Source organism: Equus caballus, chromosome 25, assembly GCF_041296265.1.
Source record: "Equus caballus isolate H_3958 breed thoroughbred chromosome 25, TB-T2T, whole genome shotgun sequence".
Taxonomy (NCBI): Eukaryota; Metazoa; Chordata; class Mammalia; order Perissodactyla; family Equidae; genus Equus; species Equus caballus.
In genome coordinates this window covers 26,988,714-27,003,385 of record NC_091708.1, presented here as the reverse complement: position 1 = coordinate 27,003,385, position 14,672 = coordinate 26,988,714, and the positions used below count along the sequence as shown (strand labels likewise).

The 14,672-nt window shown below is 50.8% G+C and overlaps 1 protein-coding gene across 50 annotated transcripts in view; it reads right to left on the bottom strand.

Moving 5' to 3' along the window:
- The window catches only part of ZNF618 (zinc finger protein 618), a 183,664-nt gene that overhangs the window by 77,896 nt on the left and 91,096 nt on the right, over positions 1–14,672 (bottom strand). For all 50 annotated transcript variants that reach the window (XM_070251174.1, XM_070251175.1, XM_070251177.1 and 47 more), the window contains one exon: positions 9,428–9,471. In XM_070251174.1, coding sequence (XP_070107275.1) covers positions 9,428–9,471 — 44 coding nt within the window. The remainder of the gene's footprint in view (positions 1–9,427; positions 9,472–14,672) is intronic.

The window sequence follows — 14,672 nt, the reverse complement described above, 5'->3', positions numbered from 1 at the left end:
TGCCGAAGCGGAGTGCGCGGACTTAACAACTCGGCCACGGGGCCGGCCCCTGAGATATTGTTGGCATATATATAACACGTGCGAGTGGAAGGTGTACAGTGTGATGACATGATACTGCAAAATGACACCAGCTCCGGAGGATGCAGGGTCACTATCACCAGCATCAATTAGCAGACTCAGGTGCCCTCTATGACATGGACAAGGGGCCCTCGGTCTCTCATGAGTGGCTCTGGGGATGCCCCCTCTGCTTCTAACGGGCTCCTGCTCCGAATCCGCCCTCCAATTCGGCATGGTTCCGGAGACCTCCAGAGGCAAGGACCCTACCCCACTGCTTTTTGTATCCCTGTGCCTGGTCCCCGGCAGATGTCAGCTAACATCTGCTGAACGATACAGACAGAACATGACCAGACGCAAAGACACCATCATGCAGAGTGGAAGAGATAGTGGTAGTGATGATGGCAATGATGTAAATGACGCAAATAACAGTGGTGAGGACCCCTCACTCTGTTAAGGGCACTCTGGCCAGGGCAGCTACGGCGCACGGAGCGGCTATGATGTGCCCAGCGTGGTGCTTCACGCCGTATTCATTCACCATCTCACCGGTCCTCACGATGCCTTAAATGGTAGGGCAGCTTTGCTTTACAGATAAAACTGAGGACTGGAGAAGCAGAGTGACTTTTTCATGATTGCACAGCTTTCTAGGGGACAAAAGCAGGATTCACCCAGATCTGCCTGATGCCAACACCTGCGCTTTTAGTCATTTGGATGATTTGCGTTTTCTCTTCGGGAGAGAAGAGCAAACAATAAAAGCACTTGTTGAATGAATGAATAAATAAACGACTCCATGACTAGCAGCTCAAAGAGACAGGGAGCGTATTCCCTTGTCTCCTACTGTGTCCCTAACATCCTGACAGAATGGGGCACATGCTAGATGCTAAAAACAGTAACATGGAAATGCAATAAAATAAAGGAACGAAGGATTCCATCTCTGCCACAGAGAAAAGTGTCTGGGCTCTGAGTTGGCTGTTGACCTCCAACTCTCCTTGACATGCTCTAAAATGGCCGCTGGGCTCGCCCATGTCCTTTGGATATACAGAGTCTCCTGTTTATAGCCACAAGGACAGAAATCACAGCGGGGATAAAGGCTGAAGCTTCACCACCAGCCTGGAAGGGCCAAAAGAAAGGCGCTGACAAAACCCCAGTTTCCACAAACCCCAGGAACGAGGCCTGTGTATTTACTATTCCACCCGTGTTTCAAATCTTCACGCCGTCACCCAAGCCTTAATAACCCTCAGAATTCTCTGCACTTCCATTTCTGTCATGTATCAATGATATATTTTAATAAATAGTCAAGTAGAAAAGATTAGATTAATAGATTAAAACTATTAACCTGTTAAACAACTCTCAACAGTCTAGAAATTCAAAATAACCCACAACGCATAAATATATCATTAGTTTGAAATAATTCTTAGGCACTTAATTTTCTTCAATGTATGGTGTCAGTCAGCCACAACGCCGAGTAAGACGGCAGTTCAGGAAGGCGGCATGAGGATTTAAATATTAAGAGTTAATTCCCTGGTTAATTTAAACCTAAAATAGAGAAAAGCAGGAGGCTTGAGCAACACTGTCAAGTCGCAAACTCCTACATTTAGCAGGTGGGGCCCTCTGGGTAAAGCTGGGAGATTCTTTCAAGGGTGTCACAGCACATGGACGGTTGGCCCAGGTCATTAGAAAGAATTAGCATCAACGGCATCTTAGACGTGCTGCCTTCGGTTTCCAAGGGTTCAGGCAGGGGCACAATTCAGATCTGCTGGCAACATGCGCTGCTCTCTGAAGACCCCGCTCACTATGTCTCCCCTCACACAACTGTCGGGACACTGCAGACTCAGGAATGTCACCCAGATTGAAGCCCCTCGACAGGCAGGCAGGAAAGGGGTGGTGGCAGAGGGACCCATGCCCACTGTCCTGCTCTTCCAGGGAACCCATGGGGTCCCATGCAAACCCCAGAGGGCAAGTAACTCAACCAGGGAAGAGGGAGGCAGTACCGAGGCTCTCGTGCTGGACATATCAACAGAGGATAAATACCCTCCTTCGCCACCAATGTTCTTTCCAGCTGAGGCTGCGACTTAGCAACCATCCCTTTCTCTCACTCTCTGATGGGGAAGTCCTCTGGCTACTTTCTCCTTGGAATGAAAGGTAAAGAAGCTTCCCAACAAGTCTGCTCCCCCTCCATCCTGCCCCCGCTGACAACTGATGCTTACAGAGCTTTGCCATCCCTCCAATGTGCTCCCCGCATCCTGGCAATGCATCCCCCTCCAGGCTCCAGCTGCCAGTCCTTGAGACCAGCTGATGACAGACTGAGGTTTATAAGGCACAGCCAGCTCTGTCCACCACGATCCGTGGAGGACCAGGCTTGGTCCCTCACTGCCCGGATACACAAATGAGACGCCTAAGGACACGGTCGGGGCCTCCCAAGGGGTCTGGGGATGAGAAACTGGATGCGTGGACCACTCCCAAGCTTCCTAACGTGCCCACACCTCCATTTCCTGTAGTGTAAGCCGGGGATGGGTTCACACTCACCACGAAGGGCTATTTAGAAGGTTCAAGCACAGAGATGTACACAGGGCGCCCAGCAAGGACCACACACACAGTGGGGCTCAATAATTGTTAGTTCTTTTCTCCTGTCCTTGCCAAGCATTCACCAGACAAAATGGGAACAGCTCGGTCAGACTATGAAAAGGAGGTGCTCTTAGGCCTTGGATGGAGTACTCATAAACGGAGTACAGGAGGAATTTTTAGCCCCTATGAAAACAGAAGGAGTGGTGGGCACGGCCACCCTCCATGTAGCAGTGATGGAGAGATGGGGACACGCACTGCAGCCAGGTGCCCTGCAGGATGGGAAGATGGCAGTGATCAAGAAGGCAGGTTTGGATGTAACGATGTTCTTCACCATCCTGGTTTGCGTGGAACCTGGGGGAAGCTGAAGCCGGCGGTGAGGATTTTTTTCTTCCATTGGCAGAGCCAGACAGATAGCGAGGGTGCCGAAATTTCCCGAGTCGCTTCCTCAGATCAAAGGCCTTTGTCATTCAGGGCCTCAAAAAGCGACCAGGCCAGATCATCCTGGTCACCATGCTCAAGACTGTGCTTCTCCAGGACGAGGCAAGACTTCCAAATGCTCCAAACTGATAACTCCAGCTTCACAAGAACTTTCTTAATTTGCTCGAGGAGCACAGGTGGGAGACTCAGGCTGGGAGGGTGGACTGAAGAGGGGTTCCCTGGAGACCCCAATCCCTTCCCTTTGCTGGACCACCCCAAGCTCGAGAACCAGAGTGCCATTTGGAAAAAAAGTGATTCACCAATTTTGACGTCCACGGGTTGTAGTTTGCATTTCGTGGCTGTCCCAGAGGACAAACCTGAGGCTGTGTCTGGATTTTCAAGAATCTGCTCTATTCACAGAGTCCAGGTTTAACAGTGACTGATTAAGCAAAGAGTGACCTCTGTCCACCGAAAAAGCAAGTGGCCCCTTCAGAACAAGCACGTGAACCCCAGAGTCAGCATGCAATTTATGATCTTTGTATTCAAGCTTACCCAAAGCTTGGTAGGCTGAGAATACACATTTCTGGAAACCAAGTGAGCTCCAACCACAGGAGCATAAGCCTAGAGTCGAGATGAAGACGCAGCCTGACTGAAATATACCCGGAGTTCTCAAGTCATTCATTCTGCTCATACAGTACTGCTCACTGACTAGCATTGCGCCTACTGTCACTGTGCATTTTTGTGCAGATAAAGTTAACTTGTTTAGGGCTCCTTTTATTTTACTGCTGAAAGCCACAATGCTTAACAAGAAGATACTATTTAAAACAGAATTATGCAGCCACAACAGATGTGGTTATCAGAGGAAATGATCCATCGGTGAAAATCTTGGCTTAGAGGACAGACTCAGCTGGGCCCAAAGCCATTTGGCTATGGGATGCCCTTGGACAAGTCTATTCCTCAGCTCCCTCTGGGGAGGAGAGACGGCAATCGCCGCCTCGGAGGGCTGCTGGGAGGCTCACACGTGAAAAACGCACGAGACAGCAACTGGATCGTGGAGAAATACGAGCTCCATCGCCACCCTCGTCCTTACCTTCAGCCCACTCGCCAACACCAGGCTCCACTAGAAATCAGTCACCACGGCTAGCTCCTTCTAGGAACAGAATCCAGCATGGCGGTGATAAAAATAGATGTTCAATGAACACCTACTATGGGCCAGGCACTGTGCTAAGGGTAGACGTTATTATTATTATTATTATTATTATTATACTGAATCCTCCCTGACAGCACTGTGAGGGAGGTACTGATATAATCCCAATTCTACAGAGGAGGAAACTGAGGCCAGGTTAACCCGCCCAAGGTCACATAACCAGGCAGTGGGTGGCGCCAGATCTGAACCCAGGCGGTCTGGGCTCTTCAACATCGTGCTAAGCTGCTCGGCCCTTGGCAGGGCTGGAGAGCCGGCGAGGAAGACGCCCGCAGACCAGGCATGGAGAATCGTGCTTTTTCGGGACTCACAGAATGCTTTGCTGAACTGGCCTCCCGAGGCCTGAAAAGACGGCCTTTCAGAAACTCACCTCCAAGCCTCCCTTCTAAGGTCCTCCTGTCCTGAACCCTCAGCAACGCCTCTTTAACACCTTGCCCTCTGCAGCTTATTGTCCTCCTGGCAGACAGAACAAGCCTTTTAAAACCAAATCATGTCATGCCGCTCCTCTGCTCAGAATCCCCAGCAGCTCCCCATCTAACGCAGGGTTAAGGCCAAAGTCCTGACAACAACCTCCAAGGCCCCATCCAGCCGGATCAGCCTCGCTGCTGTTGCTCCAACACAGTGCACGCCCTCCTGCCCCGGGGCCTTTGCACCTGTTGCTCTCTCTGTCTGGAATGTGCTTCCCCCAACAATGACGGCTCAGCTCAGTCCCCTACTTCCTTCAGATCCTTGTTCCAACATCACCTTCTTGATGACGCAATACTCCTTCTGGCTCTGCCAAGCCCGCTCCCTGCTTCTCCCCCACAGCACTTTTCATCATACGACACGCCACGTATTTTTACGCATTTATGATGTCTCCTCCACTCCCGCTAGAGCATCAGCTCCACCAGGCCAGGGGTTTCTGTCTGTTTTGCTCAGCGCTGGATTTCCAGCACCGAGGTCAGACCCTGGCACTCAGTAGGCCCTCAAGAAATATTTGTGGAATGAATGAATGAATGAGACTTGGTCTTATCAGGTCCTCCCCCAGCCCACTCTCCCGTCTTGTGAGCCGACTGGTACACAGAGCAAACAAATGAGCCCTTAACCCTTTCCATCCCTGGTCTCCTCATCTCCGAAATGAGAGGACTGGAGAATTATCGAGAGTCCTTCCAGCTCGGAAAACCTCCAACCGACCAAAAGAGGCATAACTCTTCCCGACGGCAAGGCTGTAGCTCCATTGCCTTGATTATAAAAACTGCCTTTCCTTTCGAATTTTCGCTGTGAAGCCCCCACAGCCCCCATGCCTCTTAGCATAAGTGAGGTCTGGCTGTGGTTGTGCGACGTGAGTTGTCACCCGCATGGCAGGGCAGCACGAAGCTCAAGTGCTGGGATGGCCGGTCTCCTAAAACCGACCCAGGCCGGGTTACAGGGAAGTAAACCAAACCACACTCGGCTGTGTCTTAGGATCAGAAACACCACCTCGCCTCGTCCCTCTCAATTAAACACTAATTCCTTAGCAGCCCAGGCTGTTGGTTTTGGGGTTCAGCCAGAGGCCCTCTGGAGAAGGAACAAAATGAGGTGTTCCGGGCCAAAAGGAAGGCGCTGGCTGGGATGAAGGCAGACCCTGGTGTGATAACGGAGGATGCCGCGGCACAGCTGGAGCTGCGGGCGGAGGCCACGTCAGAGGGTCGGGCTCCTTCACAGTCACTCCCGTCCAGGGCTGTGTGGCCTGACTGACTTCAGGGGAGTCTCAGGCATTTGTGTCTCCACCGGCCCCACTCAGGGACTGAATGAGTCGAATGCTCTAGACAGTGTCTACACGTCCAAACCCCACCTAACCCAAGGCCAGGGTCAAATCCACCAGTGGGGTTGGCTGAGGCCTACACTAAAGTTCTCCTGACGTTTAACGTATAATTAATCCACTTCTCCGACGGAACGCTGGGTCACTATACTATAACTATACTATACTATATAGTATACTATATATACTATATACACTATACTATAACATTGGTCTTTCAAACGATGCTCTCTGAGCTTTAACTGCAGAAGCCATATAAATTCACCAGGGGACTTCTTCACAGTTCTGCCTTCTTGACAGGCCCTCAGCCTCCGGCGGGGTCCCCAGGCCCTCGCAGGCTCCTAACGTCTGGTAACTCATCCCCCGCATATCGAGGAGCCAGCAGGGCACGGCGGTTAAGCACAGGCATCAGAGAAGTCAGACCTGGGGGGCAGCCTGGCTCTACGACTCTCCTCCAACTGGGCAGCCTGAGCCCATACACCTCTCTGGGCCTCAGCTTCCTCATCTGGAAAGTGGGAACACAAAGACCACGTCCCTCATAGGGTGGTCATAAAGATTACATAAATTAACAGTAAGATAATATGTGTAAATCACTTAGCTCAGAGCCTGCCACGAATGGTACCATAAATGGCAGTCATTATCATTAGAAATTTCTCCTTTATGCCTCCTTGAGCCACACAGTCCTGAGGTTTGTGCTGGCCCTTCCTGGTATACAATCTGGCATCATGGTAATAACAGGGGGTTCCACCACTGAGTACATGCAAGTCTTGGCTAGTTAGGGAGAGCAAACAGACGCCACACATGCCACCTTCCCCTCCCCTGCCCTGGGCAGGCATCTCTAATCAATCTCAGCATTCTTCTCCCTCTGACTGTGGCCGTGGGCTAATAAGACTCAATTCAGAGCTTCAGGCAGCCACGACTACACTGGGGGAAGCCGCCTGCTGTCTTCTGATCTGCTGTGGGAGGGATTCAGGCACTAGACGACGAGGGCAGGGACCTCATCCGCATGAGGGTCACGAGGAAAGGATCGAGTTTGGTCCATGTTCACTGCTGTAAGCCCCGCACTTTGGACAGTGCCTGCCAAGTGGCAGACACTCAACTATGTGCTGGATGAATAAATGAGCAGCTAATCCATCTGAGTCCAGAGCACACGGGACTGGCCTGACCCAGCAGGTGCTGGAGGAATGTGGGAGGACAGTGGGCAAGGCTGGCCAGACCCTCACCTGACACAGCATCCTTGGCTTCGGCAGGTTCAAGGCCTGACACAGCCAGTCACTCATCACGTGACCTGAGCAGGCAGGGCCTCTCTTCCCCATGTGTGCAATGAGACGGAGGGACCAGACAAGGCCCAAGGCCCCTCCAGTCCTGACATTCTGATCCAGGAAGCACTTCCAGGCACCGCCAGTCAAAGGACGCCCACTGCCCCACAGGCCACAGCCTCAAATGCTGTTCTTGCAGAAAACCCCATTCCCAGGGGCCCAGGAGAGAAACACAGGTGCTGGGCAGCTGCTGGCCATGTGGGTCACCGCCTGCGTTCACAGCCCCAAGCCCGTCCACTCCTCCTTTCCAGCCCACACTCCCAGCCCCCTCATCACCCCACATCCTCTGCCCTCTCAGTGTAGGGTACCCATCCCAAAGACACTCACTGAGCACCTTCTAGAACCCAGCCCACCTCAGTGAACAAGACAGACGTGGTCCCTGCCTACGGAGCCGCCACTCGAGAGACGGGGAAAGTACACAAATCTACAGAGTGTCAACAGGCCATGAGGGACACAGGCCACAGGAGGGGGAGGAGGGTACCCTGAAGAAGGGGTCAGGCAAGGCTTCTTTGAGGGGAGGATGCAATGAAGACCCGAAGGATGAAAGGGCACCAATCATGGGAGGATCAGAGGAAGAATATTCCAGGCAAAGGGAACAGCACTTGCAAAGGTTCTTAGACAGGAATCAGGAGGTTGGCAAAACACAGCCGTTTACGTTTTTACATATTAACCATGACGCTTTCGCATTATACTGGCAGAGGAGAGAATGTGCCACAGAGACGGATGGCCTGTGAAGTGTGAATATTGACTATCTGGCTCTTTACAGGTAAAGTCGGCTGACCCCTGGTTTAGAGTGTTAGATAAACAGAGAGGTGGTCAGGGCAGCGAAAACGGACTGAGCAAGGGGGAGATGGACGCACAAGGGGACTGGGGAGGTGGGCGGGAGCCAGGCCATGCTGGGTTGTGTGGGTCACAATGGCCTCCAGCCTGGGATCTTGGCCTCCATTCCACCAGCCTCCAACCCACCCTGCAAACGGTTGCCATGGTGATCTCCCCGAAACCCAGAGCTAAACATGCTACTCTTCTCAAAGAATTGCAAGGGCACTCCATGGTTTCCCAAAGCGTGTTCCAAGGAACACTCGCTCCATGGAACGAAATTCAATAAGAAAGTTCCACGGTTAAGTCAGTTTGAGAAACATGGCATTCTCACTTCCTCTCTTGGATGTTCTCAAGCAAGCCCATGAGCACATGAAAGGCTCTGAAAAGCCCCACAGCAAAGAAATCTGTTGACTTCAACTCACTGTCCTTTAAACTTACTTGGCCACAGAACCTCTTTTTTCCACAAAAATCTGTCAATATTTTAAAGAACGAGCATTCCATGGGCTAAAAGGCAAACTCCTCTGCTCGGCATTCGCCATCTTGATTTTGTGCATGTGGCCTGGGGAGCCATCTCTCTCGTCTGTCCCTTGCCTTCTTCCTGCCTCCAATTGCCCCAAACAAAGGTCATTTGGCCTCTCCAGCTCTGTTCCACCTAACGGAACAGCAGCAGGAACAGCACTGACATTTACCACCTGTGCCACTGGTGATGGGCGTCTGCTACCTGGGCCTGTCTGGTATCTCCTTCCCCCATCTTTGGTAATGACAGCCTGGCTTTCCTTTGGGGACCACCCCTCCCCCACCTCCTGCCAGCTCCAAGGGTGAGGACATACCCCTGGTCTGGCTCAGCAGAATATTCCATCCTCCTGCTTTGGAGTGACTGTCAGGGTAACGAGGACAGGACTGAAGCCGGGCCAATGAATTCCGGCCTAGGAAGGGACTGGCTCCCTTGGAGTTCGCAATGCAGTAGCTGGGATGGTTTCCACGCCCAGGTCCGTTTTGTGCTTCACCCCTAAGTTCTCCCCAGCCCAGGATTGAGCCATCCTTAGATTCCAGTCACAGATGCCCACAGAGGGCACCAGGAGTGCTGGAAAGCGCTGCCCACAACCTCACATCTTCCAGGCAAGTACGGACACTTCTCAGCCAAGGCAGGTGGCCTGGCCCATCCACTCTCTCACGTGGAAGGTGAGGACCAGAGAGAGGCGGCTGTTAGCAGTTGAGACCAGGGAGAGCGAGTGGGGTACGACAGGGGACAGGGGAGGGGGCGTGTACCTGCTCGCTGTGCTTTTCCTTCCAGCTGCACTGGCTCCGTCAGCCTGCAAAAGAAACCCAAAACACCTCCATCAGCCAACGGAGAAGACACAGATTCTACCCAATGCTACCCCACCAAGGTCCTGCTCAACACCAGCCTTCAGACAGACAAGGGAGCTGGTCACAAACCCCTGCTCCATTCCTCCAGGCTGGAAAAATCCACCCCAAGTGGTGAGAAGGAGTCAGGATATCCCTCCCACCCCATTCACTTGGCCCTTTAAATCCAGCTGCGCACCCATTGCCAACACAAACCCAGCAACCACAGAGCCCCGGGGACTTCGTGAAACGTAAGTAACCAGCTAAATCTGAGATTGAATTGCACCATTTTTATTTTCAGCTGGGATTTCCAATAAAACAGTAGCCACAGATTTATTCCTACCGACCAGAGGGGGAAAATCCTATTATGTTAAAATATTCTGTCCCCCAACCCTTCGAGCAGGGGAGGCAAGAGGAAGCGGGTTCTTAATCTCTTTTATTTGGGGGTGGGGGATGGGGGGATAAGGCCTGACCAAATGAAATTTTCAGAAATCATAAAATTCTGGTTCCGATGGAGAGACTGAGGCCGTGGATGAGGAGGGAGCCGCCTGAAGTCTCATGAGGCCTGAATGACAAATGTCTGGGTCCCCAGCTTCTCAGCCAGTGCTGGGGGACCTCTATGCAGAGGCTGAAGGAGGCCAGACATGGAAAGAACGCCTGGGTTGTCCAACACCAGTGGCTGAAGATGCCTTCTCTAGCTTTGTCAAAACATTTATATAATAATAACAATCGTGGTTAGAATAATGTAGGTCACAACGCCAGCATACACGTGTTTCCAAATTCAGAATCTTTCCGATTTTAGAAAGGTAACGTAGCGCATGTGTTTTACATTTTCAAACAACCTTGGCAGGGTCTGGGGAGCCCCCAGAACTCAGGCATGTTGATGTTTCTACAGTGAAACTTCGGCAGTCAGCCCTCCGCAGGATAAGCGAAGACCACAACCAGCCTCTTCTCCCTGAGGTCAAGTTCCGCCGCCTCATCAGTTACCAAAAAAAAAATCTTTCTGTTCGTTTTGAAGTTTTTCTGAATTTCAGGATTGAGGACCTAAAATCAGAACTGCTTTAGCTGCCTTTGGATGAGCGCTTAGGAGAGGCTGCAAACTGGCAAAAGCAGACGGCAGACTTCCACTCAGACAGTCAATATATAAAAATAAAGGGATTTCACCCAAAAGGGGCCAGATTTCAGCTTCTCTTTAAAAACCAGCAACACACATTCCCACATGGCCACAGTCCGCTGGCACTGACATACCTGGTCTCCAGTGCCCCCCCCCCCCCGCCCCGCCTTATACCCAGCCCTCAGGCCTGGCCCCTGTGGGTATCCAGACTCAGTCCCCCTGGCTAACTTCTCAGCGGGCGCTAGCGTACGGGCATTAAATGCCTCTCACTTAGTCCTCTGGATAGGTCCCCCAACACACACACACAACATCCCCATTTTATAGGTGAGGCACGGCGGGTCAAAGAATTGGAGTGGTTTATCCAAAGTCCCACAGCGACAAGCCCAAGGTCAGGGTCACACCGATGCCCACCTTCCTCAGCTCTGGGATAGCGGATCCCATGCCAATGTTCAGGAGCACCCATCAGGAAACGGGGTGAACCCGCACAGCCCCACTGCCCACACGAGGGAAACGGGAGGGTGAAGGACACAGAGAGAGGGAGAAATCTGAGCCCGGGAGGGAGAAATTAACAGGATGCCCGTGTATTATTTCAGTGGAAGAAACAAGAAAGCAGAAAACGGGTTTGCGTATCATTTCACTGGGAGCAAATGAGCGGGATCAATGACAGCCTCTTTCCGACATCTTGCCTTGCTCAAAACTCATCTGCACAGCCAACGGGAAGCAGTCGTTTTAACGTCCATGTCATAAGAGGCAGGAGTGGGAGGGGCTGGAAATTCTGCCCCAGAGAGCTTAAAACAATTGTGAAATCCCAGATGACCTCTCATCTTTCACTCTCAACTCTGGGTATGTATTTCTAGCATTTCATACATATTTTTCATGTTGTCTTTTCTTGCCCTTTTTCTTTACAGTTTCACACAAGGGTTGACCAGCTCAAGCGCAGGGAACATGTGACTGGGTAGGGGGAAAGCTTCTGTTTTTGGCACACCTAATCACGGCCACCTGTGTGTCCCTTTTCTTACCTTTATGAGACTTGAGCTTCTCAGCCCTGGAAGCAACACCCATTTTTGTTTTGCACCCATTTCCACAAAATGCGAAAAACGTTCAAATCGTTATCTAAACAAATCCTTTTGCAGAACCATAGGTGGCAGGAGTGAGGAAGCGGAAGTGCTGGAGGGAGGGGTGCCACCTCAGCAGGGTGTGAAATGTCCCTTGATTGGCAGATACGGGAAAGCGGATACGGATAGGGGTGTCAGTGGACAATGGACTCAAGGGGAAGATGTCCAAGACGGCAGGTGTCAGTATCACAGCACCCGTCAATCACAGCATTCGGGCCTGGCTGAGTCCGGCCCCACCATGACAGGGGACAGCCTCTCGGGCCCTCCCAGCCCCAGCTGAAGGCCACAGTGTGATTCTGTCGTAGAGATCCATAAGACACCAGGCCAGCTGTGCATCCTCACAAATACACCACAGCGATACCTAAATTCAGGTGAACCTCTCACACTGCCATTTTCCTAGGCCGAAAGAGTCTAATACCAGTAATCTCACATGGTTCAACCTAAACCACAAACTCACTGTCACCCAGTATAACCCCACCTGATTCTCCATTTGGCCTGAAGTTTAAGAAGATGGGGTTTAGGGTCAGACTGTGTGAGCTCGAGTCTTAGTTCTGCCGTTTTCTAGCTGTGTGATCCTAGGCAAGTCACTGCACCATCAAGGCCTCAGTTTCCTCATCTGCAAAATGGCTCCATGCTCATCCTAGGACCTACCTCCCAGGGCTGGCATGAGACTCAAATAAAGTAACATATGTAAAAGTACGTAGCATGGGCTCAGCTAGCATGACGAGAACAATCATTAACAATACAGATGCAGTTATAAAGGCCACCAGTTATTGGGTCCAGGAAACCGAGGCACAGAAAAGCGGAGTGACTTGTACAGATGACTCAGTGGATGTGAGAGCAGCAGAGCAGGCCTGGACTGTGCCAGGGGTCCTGCCAGCCTGTCTCGGGCCCCATCTGAATCCTGTGCTGCAAGTTGGCATCTCCTAAGCGTCCATCAGCCCCCATAGCCCTGCGGCCTTCTCCAAAGGGCCGGGAGAAGGACACTGGATACAAAAATGGAGGTGAATTACTAAGCACAGGCTTAAGGAATGGAAACTCTACTGCTGCTGCCGCTGGACCATGTGTCCCTAAGGGATGCAGCTTCCTGCCCTGGCCCTGTCTGGGTCTCACTTTGAACCTGGGGCAAGCTCCTTCTTTTCCCTGGACCTGAGGTTCTCATAGGTGAAAATGGGGACAGGAGGCACAAGAGTTAAGTCATATCATCTCCCCACTCCCTGTCATCTCTGTCACTCTATGTGGAACTGACCCAACCTTAACCAAACCTCTACGGCAAATGAAATATGGTGGAGGACAGGGGGCCCAGGAGAGACCTTCCTTCTCACTCTTCCACAGGTGGAGGTAAATATATCTGGCCCCCCCGCCCCCCAGCTCCCCATAAGGGTGCCTGCCCCCCTTTTCCACACCCAACCATTCCTCCTACACCAGCTTCTCCTTAGGACCCGGGCAAGGCTATTTTTGGTTTCAGTCAATCCTCCTCTTCCCTCCCAAATGAATGTTAAGTTGTTCTTTTCCATTCTCTTATTAAGGATTTTCTTGGAAAGAAAATATTATTCCAAACCCAGAAATTTTATTTCTAAATTTGTGCAAATGTAAGTTGTAAGACATTAGCTGCATTTCACATTTTGTGCAAATGGCAGAAACAGGCAATTCGTGTGCTACGGGATGGGGGGCTGGCCAACGATTTCGATAAAATAAACCCTTTTTTAATTTAAATGCTAATGCACTGAATTAAAATTTAATAACTGAGGAAATTGAAAAGCCGAGCAGGAATATTGGAAATAAATCCAAGCAGAAACAGCTGAAATTAAAAATTCTACAGAGTGGGAGGATAGCAGCTAAGCTGTCTTATATGATTACATTTTTTTTTTTTTTCAGAATGAAGCAAAAAAAAAAAAAATCCTATCTCTCGCTGGCTCTAGGGCAGTAAATCCACAGTGCTGTGATTTATTGCTCAATTTTCCTGAGGGAAAAAGGCTTTCTTTCATGCTGAAATATTTCATAAATTTCAAGCCAGCATAAATTCTTAATTTAAAAGTTATGGAGGTCACATTTAGTGCACTTGTACGGTTCCAAAATCTTAAAGGAATAGCAGCGACCAGAAAAAAGCAAAAAGGAGGGGTAGGATTCACTCCTTTTTTTTTTTTTTTTTCTTTTTTTTAATTTTGGTTTTAATTCACGAGTTGAAATTTCGTGATTAAAGATCCCTCCTGCATGGATGGAAGCCAAACACGTGGGGGAACTGGTGTCTGTTTGGAAGTCGGCTGCAAAAGATGGAGAGATAAAGACTTAATTCAATTATAAACAGGCATTTTTTTTTTTTAAAGCCACTTGAGGAATTTCTGGTAAAAATTTCCTCCCTTCATTGCCCGGGAAGGGGTGAGGGTGGGGGAGGGTGGCCAATGTAATTGCTTCTCTTAGATCTCCAATCTTTTGTGCACACTGATATATTCATTTGTTATACAGCTGTTCAGCGGCGGAAAGAATGCTGGGGCGCCCATAATTCTAAGCAAATCAATCAAAAATTAATGATTTGTCATGCTTGCACAATGGAGGAAAACAGCTCCTTGGGTCCTGGCTGCCTGATCTCGAAGAATGAAACGCCTTTCTGCAATAAGAGAGCCGAGCCAGAGGCTCAGGGAGGCTGAAGTGCCACCGCAAATATAGGGACTCACGGTCCCCCGAGCTCTGAGAGGATGGAGGCGGCCACCATCTTGGAGAGGGCATCTCCAAGATGGCGCCTCGGCCATCAAGCCCAGGATGGACCTAGCGCAGCACATTTCCGTGGTGGGATAATTAGGATCTTGCCTTGGCCCTCCCCTACTGCAACTCAAAACCTGCTTCCTCTCTGGAGACATCAATGACTCCCCCTCCCCCCACCACATCTGATTTGTACCCGTTCATTGTTCTTCCAACAGGGCTCACACACCACCACGGGCAT